This window comes from Syngnathus leptorhynchus, chromosome 18 (genome assembly GCF_054491065.1).
Source record: "Syngnathus leptorhynchus isolate UIUO chromosome 18, UIUO_Slep, whole genome shotgun sequence".
NCBI lineage: Eukaryota > Metazoa > Chordata > Actinopteri > Syngnathiformes > Syngnathidae > Syngnathus > Syngnathus leptorhynchus.
In genome coordinates, this window is record NC_141212.1 from 2,656,650 (window position 1) to 2,675,667 (window position 19,018).

A 19,018-nucleotide genomic window follows, 5' to 3' on the forward strand; every position below is an offset into this window, starting at 1 on the left:
GCCTGTATACTGGGGGGGAAAAAAAAAAAAACATACAAAAATAAAATCACTTCATTTGCTATATTAGCGAGGAAAGAGTGTCAAGTAAAAACACAAAACAGTTTAAGGATTAAATGAGTGTATTTTTAAAACAAATAAGAACGTACAACTGCATTGAGGAAAAAAAGTAATTGCGTGAGATTCTTTTAGAAATGTTGAACCCTTCGTGAAATATAACATTCGGTATTAAAATATACGATCGGACAAAAAGGTCGCCGAGCGTAAAGGCCACTTGTGCGTCCGACAGCCATTTGATTATGTGCCTGAGTCGCGTAAGAAAGCTGGCAGTCCGCTATAAAACGCAGCAGACCTGATAGTTAGGCTTTAAAGGAGAACTTTGCCAAGCACGTCGTCATCTTTGGCATAGCACATAAATATGTGCAAATAAATACAGCATATGGATTACAAAGGCGATATGAGATGCTGGGAGCAATTGCGGAGCCTTTTCCCATCAGCGATGAGTCTTCATGTGCGCATCCTGAGGCCTGCGAAGAGAAACAGGATGACGCATTTAAAAACATCTCGTGTGTGTTTTTGTGTGATGTTGCCTCTCTAAGTGTCTTGTCTCCTATCTTGTGTGCGCGGATGATTCAAGTGATTGGAAGTGGTCCAGAATTGAACAAAGAAATGATGTGGTGTAAGTGAAACATTATGGAAAAGATCAATAATGTTTTTTGGTTTTTTTTGACAAGGACAAATGCATTCTTGGTCATCATGACTGATTCCAGTAAGAAGAATGAAAACATTTAAGTTCACCCAGTCCAAAAAGATTTTTGTAAAACAGGATATTGCAATTAATTTGTGGTGCAAAGTACCAAATGTCTTTCCGGTGAGCAATTTGATGTTGCTCAAAAGAGACCGGTGATCTCCTCGGTGAGCGGGTCCAGGTCAATGTCGTAGAAACAGGGTCGAGTTGGCAGGCCGGGCATGGTGCTCATCTGAATGCAAGACAAGAGACACGAAAGCTGATTTGAGCAAAATTTTGCATGATTGAAGTCTGCTTAAAAACATTTGAATTGATATTGACTTTTGAATCTGCCCGGGTGATTAAGTCACCAATTAAGCCATTTATGGTGAACATGTGAGGGACGGTATTGTTGTATCTTACCGTGAGGAGCCCGGACATACCGAGATCTTGTGGATTTAATAAATAAGAGGGGAAAGATCATGGGAGGCCATCATTGAATTAAGGGGAGACCCTTTTAAACGTTTGGCTGCAAAACTATTTTCGGCCCAACAAAGAAGAGGCGCCCATCAATATTAACTAAAGTCACAACCGATTTATTTGATTTTCCAAAAAAGATGTCAGACGGTTTCACCAAGTCGGTCTGGTAAATCTCCCAAGAAAATGATCTGGCGGCATTCTTTGCATGCCTTCTTGCTTGTGACCCAAAGGCCGGCTTTACAAGGCCATTAGTGGAACTGAGGCGAGAGGACGTGACTGGGGCAATTTCCTGTACGGGGAAAGGAAAGGCGGCACTGCAAGTAAAAAAAACTACGGGGGGGGGGGTTTGCAGATGACTGGTACTGAGGTCATCGTGTCTCTTCAAGCCGCACGTGACTCAACGATGTGAGCGGGCTTGAAGAAATTCAACCGTGTGGCATGATGTCATTTATCTAATGGACTGCATTAAGTCGTGTGAGAACGGGGTAAGCGCTTTATCCCGAGGCCCTCCGATCACGTCACGGCGTTAACCGACTCGCCGCCGCGTCTGAAGAAAGTACAGCGGACCCCTTCTATTCGTGGAGGTTTTTTTTCGATAAATCTGAGCCGGTTGGAGTTGAATGGTGCGGCAGAGGCCACGGGATGTGAACTCTTGGGGGGGGTTCTATTGTTCTGCTTTTCCCCCCTCCCTCACATTTCACAGGAATGACATCATTCCACTTCCTGATTCTTAACCCTGCAAAGACCCCTTACCCCCATTTCCCAGGACTGAGTGTGCCCCCCTGGTTCTCACACTCCAGATACTTCCCCATCTGTGTTAAAAGAGCCTTATTGATCAAATACATCGTTCAAACTGTGAGACTGTTTTGGTTGGGAGACGCAGTTCAAGGGTCGTCGGTGCCACATCGAGACACCTCCGCCCCTTCCCAGCGAGCCTGACACCCCTTCGTTGGCCAATCAAAGCTCAGCCCTCGGGGCCGTCGTGGTGAAACAGCGGGAAGCGCGCTGTTTAAGGAACGCGCTGGAGCCTATTAGCGGCTCGAGAGGTTTCATCTCGCTCCAACCTGCTGGCGAGGAACCCATATGGCGCAAATATGGCTGTCGCTTGCTGCCACGTCAAATCTGCGCCACGGCCATTGGCGACATACCGTTCCCACGAGGGGATAGATGAAGCCGGCGCCGACGCTGGCGCGAACGTCTCGGATTGGCAAAATGAAGCCGGCGGGCGCGCCTTTCTTGGCCGGCATGTGGGAGAGGGACAGGTGGGTCTTGGCCATGCAGATCGGTAAAGAACCGTAGCCCTTGTTGGAAAGAGGAAAATAGAGCGCCATACTTAAGATCCATTTCAGACAAACACACAATATATATTTTTTTTTTATTATGGAGCACACTCACCTGCTGATCATAGTAATTTATTTTGTCCATGGCCTCAGAGGACAGCTCGATGTCATCAGCTCCATACACCTTCTGGGCTATGGTTCTAATCTTCTCCACGATCGGGATCTATCACAGGAAAGTATTTTACTGTTGTTGGATGCTTTGGCAAGCATCCAGATGCATACTGTAAAATGGGCGGACACGGGATAAGTTAATTGGAGTCCAAACTTCCCAGGCACACTAACTCAAAACAGCTGATGGCTTTTTTTTTTTTTTATTTCCACACATCAGCATTCTCCAACTCCGTCCCCAAAAAAACCCCCTCACGTAGGCTTCTAAAGTTGTGAAAGGGAAAATTAATGAGAAAAAATTGCAACCTTACTCTCACCTCAATGTCGTAGAGGAACCGGAAGTTGTTGGGTCTGCTGGTGGCCGCTTTCACGGCCCGGGCAAGCTCCACAGAACCTCGCCCTCCCTGTGCCCAGTGGTGACACGGCACGGCGTCGGACGCCCCGCATTCTTTAGCAAGCTCACACACGATGTCTATCTCAGGCTGGGTGTCCGTCCTGAAAGAGATCACGGCGTAAGTAACCACGACAACAAAAAAATAAATAATAATAATCTGATTCTTACTTGAAGACGTTAAGCGCCACCACGACCGGAACCCCAAACAGACGAGCGATCTGGATCTGCTTTCTCAAATTGCTGAGACAGCCGTCTTTAACGAGCGAGAGATTCTGCAAGACAATGAATGGGATTTATTTTTGTACATCTGTGCACGCACAGCCACGCCGGTCTTCTAAATTCATTTGAGCAGCTCTGTTTTTTGCCCCAACCACTTCTGGTTCTCATTATAGCCTTGACAATTAAGCCACGCTGCTCCATTATTTAGTCAGCTGAGTCTGCCTCGAAGCAGGGCGGCGCGCTTGATCCCGGTCCGATATGGAGGTGCGCACGTAAAGTCCTGAAGGATAACGCCTCCACATTCAAAGTTGGTTTCAGCTGTCAGTCAAGTGACTACCGCTTTAGCGGGGCAAAATGATTGGATAATATGTAAACATGTGAGAGCCACACAAGAAAAAAAAAATGTGGATGCAATGAGAAAAAAATGACAAAAAATACCCAATTTAAATTCAAGTAAATTTTGGCCAGATGAAAAACTGTTTGACGAAACGAGCGCGTATGCCAATGTCACGGGTTGGTGAGCAATGACCGAATCGATAATTGAAGTCTTGCCTCGCTTATAACGATTTTAAGGAGCTGTAATTGGGACTGCAAGCGGCCTGACTTAAAAGCAATAACTAAGTGCGGACAAATACGTTTTTTGCTTCGATGCCAGCCGAGATGTAAAGTGCCTCGTACCTCCTCGATGTACTCTCTTGGAAGTGGTGCGCCGGCTGACACCTAAAAAAAAAACCAGAAATAAACAAACATGTCAGGAATTTGGCATCAATTTCTTTAAATTTGATTATGATGACAAAGGAGCATTAAAAAAAAAAGAAAAAAATCGACAAAAATCTGTGTCAAACCAAAACATCAGTCAGCCCTTTAAAGCCGCCTTAATCAGTTCATTGCCGAGTCCGACTGGACATCTGTGGTGCATTTTGGATAGTTTGCCGCCGCGGGCCCTAAATTCAATCTCACGGTGCATTGCGTACATTTAATCACTTTTATTGCAAGATGGATCTCCATAAAGAAATGTTCAGTCTTCTTCCAAACTTGATTAGGCGCAGTTAGTTAACAGCATGACTCACCAGAAATATCAAGTAACGTTTCTGCAATTTCGGAATGACATAACAATGGCGGGCCGCTCAGTCGGAACTTACCTCGGGCCCTCCGCCGTGCATCTTCAGAGCTCGAACGGTCGCCACCAGAACCACCACATTGGGCTTCAAGCCTGACGTGCGACATTTAATGTTGAAGAACTTCTCCATCCCGATATCCGCCCCGAAGCCGGCTTCGGTCACTGCAAATAGATACAGATGATGAATCAAATCATGCCTCAGTTAGGTTTGCATTAAGCTAGCAGGCGTTAGCTCGAGGAAATCATAGTTCTGTTCATCGTTTGTGTTCAAACAGAGAATGGTTTAATAGGTTTTTGTTTTCACTTGAAGGGGGGGAAAACTCACTAAAAGTATTTTTGTGGTCTTACTAAATATATTTTGAGGTTAAGAGATGTTTCACTGCGTTCTCTCAAAGAGCCACAGGGCCTCCGATAAGGCTGCCCTTTTGAACGAGGCCAAGGAAAGCCAATATGGAGTCCACCTAAAACAGCGGCCTTGTTAAGATAAGCTTTTCCTGTTGCGTGATACCGCCAGAACAACATTAGCTTGTCGGAGCCAATCTTGAAGTACTACAGCGGTGTATTTCAAAGCGAAAACCTGTCCGGTGGAGTTTGAACAGAGCCCAGTACGAGAGAACCAATCTGAAAATATTTATGGGCACGACACAGCGATGGCAAGGCTGAAAACGGGTTCATGGGACTTCATTTCAAACTGCAAAGAAAATAATCCAATTGTTGCATACGCTTTCCTCCTCTGTTTTAGTTTAACAGTTACCATTCGTTGACTCCATGGACTCTTTGTGACCAGCCGACAAGCCGGAAAGCCCCTCCTCGTAAATTCAACATGCTCGTCACGGCGACTGCGAGTTGATCCTCCCGCGTACTACGAGCTAAGCGAATTATTTTCATAAAATTCTCAAATCATCCAGCGTTTTGATTTTTTGTTTTTGAACGAGGCATCAAAACCTTCTGAGCGGAACGAGCAAACAGCTAACCCACTTAACATTTCAAATTTAATAAATGTGATGACGCTCGCAGGAAGCCTGTTTGAGCAGAAAAAAACAAAAACAAAGCAAGTGAATAGGTGTGATTTGATTACATGGCAACACGTGGCCAACACGGGTTAGAGTCCCTTCATTTGTGTGGGTTAATATAGATCTATACTAAGGATATTTACCAAAGAGCTGGAATGCGGGATTTCAGTCAAGAAGGACTCCATTTTGGGGTCAAGATGACTTGAAAACAAAAATACAGAGCCTGACACCCCCAGCGCTCAAGCGCCCTTCAAGTGAAGTTCATCAAGAGTTCATTTTTCCATGACAGGAGCTCAGCTGTAATCTTTGTTTAAATTGTTGTGAGCATAATTCAATTTTTGGGTGGATTGGGTCAATAAAACCTATTGAATTATTTCATTGAATTTTTTTTTTTTTTAAGGTTGGGCAGCAAGTTGATGGGAGTGGGAGGAAGTGCATTGGCTTGGGGGAGGTCATCATCATCATGCATCCCAGCTGTCGTGGCGGGGGGGAAGACAGGCGGGAGGTCGAGTTCCTCACATACCCGAGTGTCGGGTAACAATCACGCAGACAGGTAGGCCTCGGTGACATCCTGTTTCATTTTGCCCGGACCTAAATATTGTGTTTACTCAATTAAATGATTGAATGCGCCGGCATTAAGCGCAGATGGAGTCTGACCTCAAATGACCCCCATATTTTGTCCAAAGTTCACAACAGCTGTTGAATGCGCTCTAGTATTGTTTGCTCACGCAAGAAAATTGAAAGTATACATTGAAAAAGTTAGACGGTGGTTGCGAAAGCCACATGCGTACATTCCAAACACGCTTCTGCTGCCAAAGTCAACGTAGACAACAAGAGGAGATGGATAGATAAAAATGGAAGTAACTCATGTATGCCTTGGCGTTGAAGGGATTAGTGTGGCTTACTCCAGAATTCCGGAGGCTCTTAAGATTATCAATTTACTTCCTTCCTTTCTGCTGTCTGCTTTTTACGCAAACCTTTCCACTGATTTCCTCGAAAGCTTCACCGACCGGATAGCCACGCCAGAGTAGCTCACCCACAAAGCCGTCCCGTCCGACCAACTTCAAAGCCAGCTTGTCTGCCAGGACCGAAGAGTTGCCGTGGGCGATGTTGGCAAAAGGCCCGGCGTGGACAAACACTGGCGAACCCTGCGGAGACAAAAAAATAGAGAAGACACGCCGGCGTTTAGTCGGACAGCGTAACCAACGGCTCCTGGTTGAAATTGGAAAGGAGCTTTTATTTCACGTGACAACATCTGTGACATTTGCTGGCAGCACTTATAAAAAAAAAAAGTTCTTAGGGGCCTTGTAACCTCATCGGCAAAAACCACGGTGGTCCACCCTTGAACTTTAACTTCACTTGACCGTTTCCACATCCGCATTAATCACGGTGGCGTAATGGGAAGTCATGAAAGAAAAAGTACAAGTGTGTCAACTATTCACCGGATGGATGTGAGGATTTTTTTTTTGGGGGGGGGGACAAACTGAGGTCGTGAACAAAACAGGAAGTTGAAGTTTCCTCTTCTCCACAAAATTAATACAGGAATACTATACATCTTCCATTGGCCCACTTCACATAGTGTGTGTGTGTCTGTACTTAACAAAAAAAACACACAGAGAGAGGCCGAATGCTGGATGGAAAATTCACACAGAGCTCAGAGGCCCCACTGGGCACGATAGCAACTCCCCGAGCAGAATCTCAGGAAACGGCTCGCACAACAGGACTGCAGCACTTCCTCCGAAAAAACATGGAAAAGTGGAAAAAAGAAGTTATCACAAATTTTCCCAGTGACGAGTCATCGCTTGGTTGTTGTTGTTTTTTTCCCTTTCTGAATCGAAATTTTGGATTCTTTTGAACCGACTCGTATCACGATCCGACCTCTGCAAACTTTGACTTTAACGACCCACTAAAATGAAATTGTGTCTACCAGACATCTGTAGCAACACGGTTCAACTTTTAGCGCCCGTCGACATGCTGCTTAACAGCTCTTTAGATTGAGAGCCGGGGATGGAAGGAGTCAATAGATCATCTTTTAAGAACTCTCCAAGGAGCACTTGACAGCAGAGGCCTTTCAATTTCCCCTCGCCTTGTTTATCCTACGGGAGATATTCAAGAAGGGGGCGAAGACAAGCGGTGATGATGCACGGCGACTCACCTCCAGCGTTTGCATCAGCGTGGGCTTGATGGCGTCCTTCATGAGTACGGCCAGCGCCCCGCTCACACCCTGACGCAAGAAAGAAACATCGCTTGGGTTACTGAACAATAACCCGCTTATTTTCAAAATTGGTCTCATGTTACCAAAATACGAAGAGAATGATTTTACAGTGCTGCTCGAATACCAATTCTAATTGAGTCAGCAATTTTATTTATTTTATTTGTTTGGGGGGCTGAATTTTTCAAAACAGGATGTTGTGCAAAAAGTACCGAAATGTCGGAAGATTCAAAGGTCAATCATTTAAGCGGCTAATGATGTCATAAGGCTGAGGTGGGGGCAGACTAATGTCATTTTATAGGGGAGCCTCCTCTGCCCCTGAAACAACACATGCCACAGTCATCCATGGGAAACCAGAGCCAGTTGACCTTGTCGGCCGGACCTGCTGAGAAGTGCTCAAATGAGTTGTTTTCTTCTTTTTTTTTTTTTTTTTTTTTTTTTTTTTTTTTTAAATCAAGGTTGGATTTACCGTGTTGTTGTTTTTTTTTTTTTGGGGCCAGTTCAACCGCAAATCAGAGACATGTGTATTCATATCAAGCCGACTTGTCGCAAATAAAGACTTTATCGTCAACATTTTAAACACACGTGAAAGGAATTCGGATTTTCCCCTGCGGGAATGCGGAGACGTAGCTGTGGGAAGTGGGAGGGGGGGCTTGGATTGTCTGTTCTCACACTGCAGGGATGCAAAAGATCAAACGCCCACCAGGTCCTCTGCGGTGACGGGCCGTCCGGACCGGCTGGTCCCCACCACCATGCGCGCCAGTCTTTGTTTCATGTCCTCCGGGCTGTCGGCCAGAGCCAAGATGGCCATGATCTCGCTGGCCACCGCAATGTCAAAGCCCGTCTGGAGTGGGTGACAACAAATGTGAACCACAAAAAAGAGGCAACGAAGGGATTGATGCCTTGAAGAAAATTGCAGCTACAATGTCATTCAACAATATAGAGAGAGAGAGAGAGAGAGAGAAAGAGCTTAAAAAAATGATACGTTGGGTCCCACCGGGAGACGTACGGACAACCCGAGTTGAAAATGTATCACACTTCTTGAACCACATCAATCCATCAGAATGTTTGGGAAAACCCTCAGGGGCTATCGTGTATCTAGTGGAGGATGAACCAACTGACGGCCATAAATGCAAGCATATGCTGAACCGGTTTGGAGGCTACGTTAGGTTGATGTGTTATCATCCCCCCCCCCTTCTTCAAATATTTGCTTTTCCTTAGGCCCGCCAGTTTCCTATTGGAGGAGAAAGGTTTACGTGCTGGATTTCATTACCTATCCTCACGGCAGAAATATGACTGACATTCATCTGGGAGGGAGGGGAGGTCATCTATCAACCTTCGGGGTTGACCCATTAGCATTCCCTCCCACCCTCCAAAAGATAAGTCGACCAATCTTTTGTCGATTTTTCTCTCTGTTGATTTATTTTAAAATACTTAAGGGCAACGTGGGAGCACCATAATGACTGCAGCAACTGGGAGAAAAAAAAAAAAAAAAAAAGCAAACAAACCTCTCTGATTTGTCCTTTTTCAGTGCTGGCCTGTCCAACGGTGATCTTCCTCAGAAAGCGGTCGTTTGTATCCACCACTATGAAAAATAATTTTTCAAAAAGTTATTTCTATAATGTCGTTAAATGTTATGCAACAAAAAGAACCACTGTTAATTTTAGGGATGAAAACTGTTGTGTTTTTACCTCGCTGCCAGGTGATCTTGTTTGGGTCCAGGTCAAGACGAACAAAAGAAGCCACTTCCTGGGGCGTGAGAGAGGCAGGGTCGCTTTTGTCGATGCCGAGACGCTGGAATGAGAAGATATATAAGGTATAAGAAAAACGACACTTGTCTCAATATTCAATTGAAACCTACGAGAAGGACTTGCAACTTTATTTCTGCTTCTGTATTAAAAGCTATTCATATTTATAATTGGGTTCACGATAAACCGAAGACATTCTTTGGCAAACTACATCAACTCTGAGGGCCTCATGAAGTCTTCAGTGGTGTTTTTTGGGTGGATGACAACAAGTGAGGATCCCTAAGTGGACAAACAGACCATCCCACTTACGCGCAGCCTGGCAACCTGGATGGGTGAAAATCCCCTCGCTCCATTAACGGAAGGGACCAGTCTGCTGTACAGAGCCTTGGGTTGAACAAAAAAACAAGTTCATTTGAGGGAATGCAAAGATTTCTGGTGAAATATTGTTTATACTTTGTCTGACTGCGTGGCTTCATGAAGCATCCTGGCGTCGATGGCCGCCGCCACCAGGTTGTTGGCAGCGGTTATGGCGTGAATGTCGCCCGTCAGATGGAGGTTGAACTAAAAAAAATAATAATTCGCCAGAGTTTGGATTTTTTTCGGGGGCGATGGCTAATCCCGCAAAGGAAGAAGGCTGTGTGCATCCCACCTCCTCCATTGGGATGACCTGAGCGTAGCCCCCTCCTGCAGCTCCCCCTAGACACAAAAAAATGGCAAAGCACAGTTCGACGTTTGACAACAAAACAGGAGTGCTGAGCGCTGGACTCTGAATGAACTGCCCCCTCTATGAGGCATCAGTGGATGAAACGACCGACCGAACCCGTGTGTACCTTTGACCCCGAAGGTGGGTCCCTGAGAGGGTTGTCGTAGACAAGCAAAAGAGTTGAGCTTCAGGTGAGCAGACAGAGCCTGGACTAAGCCGATTGTCACGGTGCTCTTCCCTTCGCCGAGTGGGGTCGGCGTGATTCTGACAGAAACACACAAGGCGCTTTAGCCTTGGCATTTCTCAACGAGAAACACAAACCGACTCACCCCGCCACCAGGACGTATTTGCCGTCCGGCTGTGTTTGTAGACGCTCTAACAGGGAAAGGCGGACTTTTGCTTTGCTCCTGCCGTAAGCTTCGAGCTCTTCTGGTAACAGACCGATCTCCTCTGCCAGCTCCTCCACTGCCTTGGGAGTCTGCGCTCTGGAAATCTCAATGTCACTGGGGAAACAAAAAAAAAAAAAAAAAAACAGCATGAGATTCAAATAATTCCAATTCATATCATCTTTGAGCTTCAAGTACCTCGGCACGGGCGTCAGGGGCTGCAGTTTGAGGTTGCGCAATCGCCACGGTCGGTACTGCTGCTCCTGAATCCTCCGACTGCTGCTGTGCACCACGTTCTTGGAGACAAAACAAAGCAACAGTAAGAACGGAATGCAAAGTTGAAGAACTTCTGTATTCTATACCTGCACTCTGTATGCTGCCGTGAGATATGCCAACCCGGATTTTGAAGACATCCCGGAGTCATCTGAAAATCAAAATGACGTTTCATGGACCCCGTTCTGCGCTGCTCGGGGTCCATTTTTTAAAGGTACCTGTGTCTAGGCTGGGCTCCCAGCGGATGACCGCGGCCCCTGGCCTGATCCAAGTGGGTGGAATGTCAACATCCTCTGCGCCGAGTAGCACCACAGCATCAGCCTCCATCACCTGGCAAAACAATTAACATGAGTCTGAAAACAACAAGTCAATTGGAAGAAGATCAAAATGGGACCTGTCTTTGTAGGTTCTTGAAACCGGAATGACTTTTAAGAGCTGCCATTCCATTTCTCTCCAGCAGGCAGTGCAGGGCCACTCCGAGAGGTCCGTCAGCACCGATCAGGAGTACTGTTCTTCCTTCTACCGAAGAGTCTTGAGCCAAATATTTTCATTTATTCTACGTCACAAGGTAACACGTGCAGAGTTAACTTACCGTGTTTCTGCAACAGATCTATTACAGCGCCGGCAAGAGGCGGGACAAAGCCTTTGTTCAGGTCGCCTTGCACCAAACGACCCATGTTCAAATACGTTATCCTTTTGTAGAACATGGAAAGAAGCACAAGTCTTGGATTAGGCTTAGTAGCAGACATAAAAGTTAGAATTTGACATTCACAAAAAGTCATACGAGATACTTTTGGCCTTTATTAAAAAATGGACACACAAACAGAAACGTTTTATGTTTGACGAGGATTTGGCGCCCTCTTGTGGGAGCTTGGTGCCAGGACACTGTTATGAATTAGCACATCTCGACCTGGGATAGGAGCGTTGTAAATTGGCGTAAGTTAGACTAAGAGGCAGAAGAAGTCACGAGAGAGCTGTACACACACACACACTGAGGGTGCTTTTTTTTTCTTTCTTTAAATCAAATTATCTGTAGGGATGGGAATTTGCAGCAAGGCCCGGTCACCAGGGCATTTTTCTTCAGTAGTTACTTTGAATGATTCAATAATTTGACACAATGTGGATCATTTTACCCATCCACATCCTTCTCAGGTTTGAGGGCGTCGAGCACTCGGCTGGTGAGGGAAGCAGGGGGGAGGTGGAGGTAGATGCCGTGCACCCTGGGGTCCTGGTTCAGCTTCAACACCTCCTCAACAATCTATTCAAAGCAAATACGTGAGAAAACTTGCGGACACAAAACAACCAACTGAAGGAAATGAAAACTGTGATCATATAAAAAGAGAAGCGCTGTAAAGTAGAAGTCAAGCACAAAAGTTATCAAACTTGATTCGTTTATTTGCCTATGCTAAAAATGCAACGTAAAGTCAATTTGGCCTAGTGTGAGTCACAGTTGAGCAATTACCAAATCAGATTTAGTCGATCCGGTGCGGTTGATCACATGACGAGCAAACAAACAGCCAGCGGAATGCTAAATTTCGTTTTTTTGGGTTCACTTACTTCGTCTTCACAGTGATCCTTGGCAAGACATGTCTGAGTGACGTTTAAGCCCGCCTGTGGGAGAATGTGAAGAAAAAGCGATTATCAGAGACTCGGTATCGAACGGTGGGGAAGAACGAAATGTCGTTCAAATGAGAATTACCTTTCCTGCTATTTTCTTGTTGATCTCCAACAGACTGTCATCTTCACCCACCTTTGAAATAATAATGACTCTGACAATTAAAGCAAATGACATTTTCACTGAGCGAAAAAAGCCATACCTGTATAATGGCAAGGAGCGGCTGGACACCTGGATTCTTTCTCTGCTGGGCTACTATTGCCTCTTTGGTGCTGTGAAGCACATCTCTGTGACGGAAAAAGCAGAATATAAATCTTTTAACATATATTGTCTGTAAGACTCAATCAATATGGATTTGGACTGTAATAATTACAACACAACTGGTGTTGCTAGGCAGAATTTAGAATCTGATATGTTCAGTTTCAACAATGAAACGAGATAGAAACATTGTAGCATCAGCCAACTCATAAGTAATTCAATAAAATATTTGAGGAAAACTCATGGAACATAATAAAACACACGTTTACCATCAAAGAAGTAATAAATGAATAATTAAGTGTCGTTTACCCAAGCTAGACTACACGAGTGACTTATTGCGCATTTATATGACGACACATTTATACGTTCAATAATGAATGTATGAATGATTATATTGAATAAGACATTCTCTGACGACCTTTTTCTGACAACTATGATCACGTAGGAGGCAACTAAGAGGCGAGGTTACATCAGCTCACGGCGGGAAAGTCTGTGATACGATCCGGGAAACGTGCATGTTTGGCGGCTAGCCAAAACGACATAAACAGCGGAAGTGTCGAGCAGCCAAAATACTTCTTTACCTGAGAGAGTGACCGAAGTCACCGCCGTTTTGTTTCGGCATTCGCTTTCCGAAATAGTCGGCCAGTTTGGCGTTGGTACCGCTATTAGCAGTAGCGCTCGCCGCTCGCACAACAAGCCGGCTGTGAGCCGCACCAGTCGGCTGGCATCTTTGCTGTGTCCCGCTGACCCTGCTTCCGTGTCGAGCATGTTGTATCCGAAGAGCAGCGTTGCCACAAGCGCTGCGAATTACGGATGATTTCATTCTCGCTTCGATGTTTCTTTTAAAACAAAAAACAAAATAAAAATGGTGAACACTTGATAACTTCTGCCGGCGTGGTAGCCACACTACTGAAAGAAGATATTAGGGTCCTGATGGAGGCATGGTGCCTTCATAGACCGTAGAAAATGTGAACGCTGTGGTAGTGGCAACATGATACAAAACAACTTATGATTGTTGGACATAGCAATAACAAAAGCATGGCTTTATTAGAACACAACAGGCATTTATTTTGTCTAAAGTGTCACATCTTAATCGAAAATTATTGTCAGGTCATGCGTAAACAACTTCTTAACTTGGTATTTACGAGTGATTCCTGAACGCAACAGCGCGGCATAAATTAAACGCTAGCATGCGCTAGCATGTGGTTTTGTCACAAGTCATTTAAGGCCAAATAGATCATATGACGCCACTTAACTTATGGATAAACTACAAACGTGATTCTTTCTTTACAGTTTCAAAGATTTAAACAACATAATGATACATATTTTTTTCCACAAAGAAGTCACATAAAACATGAATATCTTTCTTAGGAATGTCAAGTCAAACTCGAACTTGACTTAGAAAAGTCAATTTATTTCAATATATTTTTATTTCAGTAGTTAATTTAAACTCATACAGATTAAATTAACCTGCTGGTAAACAATTTTCACAAGGACTGTTCTTACCTTTTTCTTTCGATAAATGATTGTGATAGTTTATGTTATATTGCTCCGCTGTCTAGACTCTGTTGCCCCTAGGATACGTCAGCGCGTCCACCATATTGAATGTGTCAATCGACTGGATGTCACCAATCACCGTAGCTGGGCTGCTTCAATTACAATGATCATCAACCCAACTAAAAAGACTTGAAAAAGCTATTATGCACAAAATCGCTAAACACACTAAACCCGGTGCACAATGGGGTCAATTTGGTGCAGAAAAACGCAGCAATATCTGGTCAGTCCTGCAGCTGCTGCTCACACACCTTTTTTTTGTGTGTGTCCTACATTGCGTCACAAACCCATTGGTCTTCATTCCTGTCTCATGACTTCTGACATTCGCACAGAAGCCAACCGACGTAGGCAGCCCGAGATATCTGCTCTTTGCATGCACATTTAGGGTCCCCCATTGCTGCTTCCTGCATTGTGTGATGGTGCTGAGACAACGGGCACCTAAAATTTGAGATCAACATTGGAACAAAAACAGCAAAGGTAAGACACTTTTGTAATTGTATTGATGGTTTAAGTTTATGTGGTGTGTTCACTGAAAAATCCACTTTTGTGAATTCAAATGAGTATAAAATTGGGTCCAAACCCCCGAAAATGTGTCCAAATTACCATAATAAACAAAATACACTCGCAATAGTGGTAAAAATAAAAATAATATATCAAGCTATTATGATAGGCCGTTACCATTGCAGGTGTATTTCAATATAGAATCGTAAAGCTTTATTTATTGCCGGAGTTTATTTCAAAACGTGAGCGTCCATAATAACCAGATTCATCAAACACATTGGAAAATACTTTATGGGTCAATTCCAACCTAATTTCTGAATTAAAAGTAGTTTGTGGTATTTTTTTACGTCAAATTCTAATTTCTGGTTTTGGAGAATTGTTGGAAATCACTCATCACAATTCTATATATATATATATATTAAAAAAAAAAAATGTCCTCGAACGCATGGTATCTGCTGAACGTGACTCTCGTCCCTGATAAAGAAATTCAAAACGAATACTCGGACAAAGATCTCAGTCAGATGACGAGTTGAAGAAACCCGTTTGGTGAGAAGCAACACCTCCAAAAGTAACTTATTCAAAACCTGTTAGGCCACTGCTGGGCACTGGGTGGGCTCCACCCTGAAGGAAGAAAGCAGTCTGATATCTTGTGTTGACATTTAGCCAAAAGTACAGATAAATGCTAAATTAGCTCAAACCAACTTTTATGTTGAAGCTAATATCTTCCCTCTGCAGACTTAAAACCTGTAAACTCTCATTTACGCAGTTCAACCATGAGGGACCGACTGAGCAACATGCAGGAATTGTCGAGCAGTCAAGCGGAGTCGATGGAATACGCCGAGTCGGCTTTATCCGACTCCCTTAGTAACGTGGACCTGGAGGACGAGCTGCCCCACGAGGCGGTGGTGTTCGACAACAGCCCCGCCGTGGAAAAGATCTTCGAGCAGGCTCAGGCCATCCACAAAGACGTCCAGCTCATTCGCCTGGAGGTGAAACGGCTTCGGGAGCAGAACTCTCGCATGCTCCAAGGCGTCACCACCATGAGCACCATCAAAAGAGACGCAAACGCCATCGGCGGCGATATAAAAACGAGAGCCGAGCGCGTGCTGTCCAATCTCCGGGACATGGAAAACACGGCCCACAAGCTGGACGAGATCCACGGCTCCAATTCGCCCGTCACGCGCATCGCCCGGACGCAGTACGCCTCCCTGAGCAACGGCTTCCGCGACGCCATGTTTGACTACAACGAGGCCGAAATGAGCCACCGGGACAACTGTAAAGCCCAAATCCAGAGGCAGATGGAGATCGTGGGGCACGAGGTGACCGGCGACGAGGTGGAGGAGATGATGGAGAAAGGCCATTGGAACATCTTCACCGACAACATCATGGCGGAAGGCAAGACGGCTCGCGCCGCTCTCTCCCAGATCGAGAAGCGCCATCAGGAGATGGTGGACCTGGAGAACCGCATCAAGGGAGTCCACGAGATCTTCCTGGACGTGGCCCTGCTGGTGGAGGATCAAGGCCCCATGCTGAACTCCATCGAGACCAACGTGCAGAAAACAGACGAGGTCATGCAGGAAGCGCTTTTTAAACTGGGCAAGGCCAAACGTCACGACAGAAACAACCCGTTTAAAAAGATGTTTTGTAGTTGCTTCCCTTGCTACGAATAAAACCAGACGCCAAAGCCTGTTTGTCGCGTTTCCAGAAATACTTCATGTCCCCATATTTCTCTGAACTATTTCTGACATCTTTCTCAAACCAGGAAGCGAGATAAAATTCCACGTGAGGAATGAGAAGCGCCAAAACACATAGTTTGAATTTCCAATCGATTGCATTTTGTATCAAAAGACAAAATGGATCTTTCCAGATAAAGCATTTTCCTGCTCAAGACCACGAAATGATGGATGCTTGACCCTTGTTATGTAAATACTCTGTAAAAAAAATCAAATTGTATTATAATGTTCATTCAAATGTCTTTTATGTCTTGAGAATTATTAAATTATTGCTTTCTAATGACCTCAAATCTTGTCTTCACACCAGTTTGCACAACACAATTAAAAAAAACAAAAAAACAATGTTAATTCCTTGTATTTCTCTATAGCAGAAAATATATCTGTTGTTCTGTTCCCTGCATTCAAATTGCATAAAAACCTACATTAAAAAGATGTTTGTAATATGTGACTTGTTATTTTTTTTTTAACCTGCCTGAAAGTCCTTTCTAAAATTCGAATGTTTTTAAAAATGATTCTAAATGTCATGTTTTTAATATATGGAGAGCAGGACCTTGGAACTTTTCAAAACATTCCATGTGGTATGACTTCAATGGGTTTGATGAACAGGTCGGCCCGGTTTTTAATTCCTTCACGTGTAACAAACGACGTGAAGGAAAAAAAAAAACTCTTCCAGGAAGAACGAATACTCGAAAGGGAGGGCCGAAAAAGGGATGTGGCTTCTGTATGTACGGTACATCAGATTGCCGATTTTCCTCGAACGGAGATGTGAACATGCTCTCTCGGGTCGTCGGGCTTTAATGCGTCAGAGGCGGCCGTGCTGTGTGCGTCGCCTCGTTTTTTGGATCTCGTGTGAGGAAATCAGAAGAAGGTAAGTCAAATTACAGTCGCAGGGTTGATTTCATGGAACAACAATTTAGTAGTCTGAACTAGCGCCGGACGCTAACATGTCTACTCTCTTCCAGAGGCAGAATGCGGGACATGCTGGAGAAATTACGCAATGTCAGCGAAACCTTGGAAGATGAGGATGACCTGGAGTACGACGAAAGCAAGCTACCGGCGACTCAAGAGTCGATTACCTTGGAGAACTCTTTGGACATCGAGAGCATCCTGAAGGAAGCTGAGTCTATCCGCAAGGAGATTTCCTTGCTCCTCTTGGAGGTGGAGCGCCTGAAGAAGAACAACGAGCGCTTTCGTACTACCGTCCGCCACCTTTCCTCCGTTAAACGGGACTCGGATGAAATCGCTAGGGGGATCCAGAAACAAGGGCAACAACTGCACACTCGCATCTTGGCGCTGGGGGCCGAGAGCAAAAAGATGAAGGAGAGGGCCGGGCCCGACTCGGCTTCGACTCGCATCTCCTGCATGCAGTTTGACTCGCTCATCCTCGCCTTCCAAGCCGCCATGGGGAGCTACAGCCAGGCGGAAGAACTACAACGGTCCATCTGTAGGGAGCGAATCCAAAGGCAAGCCTCCATTTTGGGGACCAACATCACCGATAAGAAACTCGATGAAATTGTAGACAAAGGTTTCGAAGGCTGGAACGAGTTATCTCAGAGTCTCCCGACGACGCAGGAGGGCCATTCTTCTCGTTGGGCCATGACCGAAATCAAAGACAGACATAAGGAACTGGTGGCGCTGGAGGCCCGGCTCAACGAGATCCACGAACTGTTCCGAGATGTGGCCGCGCTGACCGAAGAGCAGTGCTCCATGCTGAACAACATCGAAGCCAACGTGTCGAAAACTCAGCAGTATGTTCAACAAGTCAATGTGGAGATTAGCAGGGCCATACGGTGCAAGAGAAAAAATCCCTTTTTGCAATGCTGCCCGTGTCTGCCCTGTTGGAGATAATAAACAAAAAGCACAAATGACAAATTCAGGAAGTGTATTGTTTTAGTTTTGGATTGTATTTACTCCGCTAATGTGATTAATTTATGACTTGACCTCTCTTTGTTTTTTGTCTTGATGTATCGCCATAAATAAAATTGAATCTAAATGAATGCAACCTAAGCAATCAACACAAATGCAGAGGCCTACATACTTTTGGAGGGAGCAAGGAGACGTTATTTAGACGTATTTCAACAGAGAAGATGTTCGAAAGGGATTTAGACGACGTCAATCAGCAGAAGGCCCTTTTCAACCTCTCGCTTTCTGGAATTTCAGTTTTTTTTTGTGTTGGCACCTGTCTGATTCAAGTGTTCTGTGATTCCTGCAGATGTGATTGTATCTCAAAATATGTATTATTCAAATCTGCAGGAACTTTGTTTTTCAATGGTGTGTCAGCTAAGTAGCCACAAGGTGGCGCAAATCCCGACATAATCATATCTGCAGGCTTAAATCAGATAAATGCAAACGCACAGAATAGGAATAATAAGGGGTTATATTGTCACTGTTTTCTTTTCTTTCTGGTTTGGGAGTGAAAAACGTTGTATAAAAAACGTTGCTGCTGCTTTAGTTGATTTAATAAGAACTGTACACGAGAATGCATTCCACACCAGGATGGCCGAGTGGTTAAGGCGTTGGACTTAAGATCCAATGGACATATGTCCGCGTGGGTTCGAACCCCACTCCTGGTAATTTTGATTAAAATTTCACTACTGCTTTGGTTAAACTGATATGAAAAGGTATGCAGCAATTAAA

General features: G+C 44.7%; 3 protein-coding genes and 1 non-coding gene across 6 annotated transcripts; 3 read left to right on the top strand and 1 right to left on the bottom strand.

Moving 5' to 3' along the window:
- Positions 1-101: 101 nt before the first annotated feature.
- On the bottom strand, positions 102-14,416 carry mthfd1l (methylenetetrahydrofolate dehydrogenase (NADP+ dependent) 1 like). 3 transcript variants are annotated; one of them, XM_085937216.1, is made up of 30 exons: positions 14,399-14,416; positions 14,100-14,242; positions 13,175-13,432; positions 12,538-12,622; positions 12,420-12,470; positions 12,278-12,331; positions 11,854-11,978; positions 11,313-11,413; positions 11,115-11,251; positions 10,939-11,050; positions 10,810-10,871; positions 10,646-10,743; positions 10,391-10,564; positions 10,189-10,325; positions 10,008-10,054; positions 9,812-9,919; positions 9,668-9,742; positions 9,302-9,404; positions 9,119-9,195; positions 8,314-8,454; positions 7,554-7,622; positions 6,435-6,546; positions 4,408-4,547; positions 3,944-3,985; positions 3,215-3,318; positions 2,970-3,147; positions 2,600-2,707; positions 2,353-2,505; positions 855-977; positions 102-524 (listed from the first exon to the last, which is right to left on the bottom strand). In XM_085937216.1, the coding sequence occupies exons 3-29, from the start codon at positions 13,414-13,416 to the stop codon at positions 888-890; spliced, it is 2,925 nt and encodes a 974-aa protein (XP_085793342.1). In that variant the 5' UTR covers positions 13,417-13,432; positions 14,100-14,242; positions 14,399-14,416; the 3' UTR covers positions 102-524; positions 855-887. The 3 variants fall into 3 exon arrangements, with proteins under 3 accessions (XP_085793342.1, XP_085793341.1, XP_085793340.1); XM_085937215.1 differs by lacking the exon at positions 14,399-14,416 and having other exon boundaries at positions 14,100-14,329; XM_085937214.1 differs by lacking the exons at positions 14,100-14,242; positions 14,399-14,416 and having other exon boundaries at positions 13,175-13,527.
- stx11b.1 (syntaxin 11b, tandem duplicate 1) lies at positions 14,127-16,826 on the top strand. The gene is made up of 2 exons (XM_085937217.1): positions 14,127-14,624; positions 15,415-16,826. Exon 2 carries the CDS (start codon positions 15,422-15,424, stop codon positions 16,316-16,318), a length of 897 nt encoding a protein of 298 aa, XP_085793343.1. The 5' UTR covers positions 14,127-14,624; positions 15,415-15,421; the 3' UTR covers positions 16,319-16,826.
- A 305-nt stretch (positions 16,827-17,131) lies between these two features.
- Positions 17,132-18,787, top strand: LOC147042342 (syntaxin-11-like). Its single transcript, XM_085937945.1, has 2 exons — positions 17,132-17,249; positions 17,344-18,787. Exons 1-2 carry the CDS (start codon positions 17,179-17,181, stop codon positions 18,227-18,229), a joined length of 957 nt encoding a protein of 318 aa, XP_085794071.1. The 5' UTR covers positions 17,132-17,178; the 3' UTR covers positions 18,230-18,787.
- Positions 18,788-18,871: 84 nt separating this feature from the next.
- On the top strand, positions 18,872-18,954 carry trnal-uaa (transfer RNA leucine (anticodon UAA)). The gene has a single exon. It is a non-coding gene; the product is annotated as a tRNA-Leu (tRNA).
- The last annotated feature ends 64 nt before the right edge of the window (positions 18,955-19,018 follow it).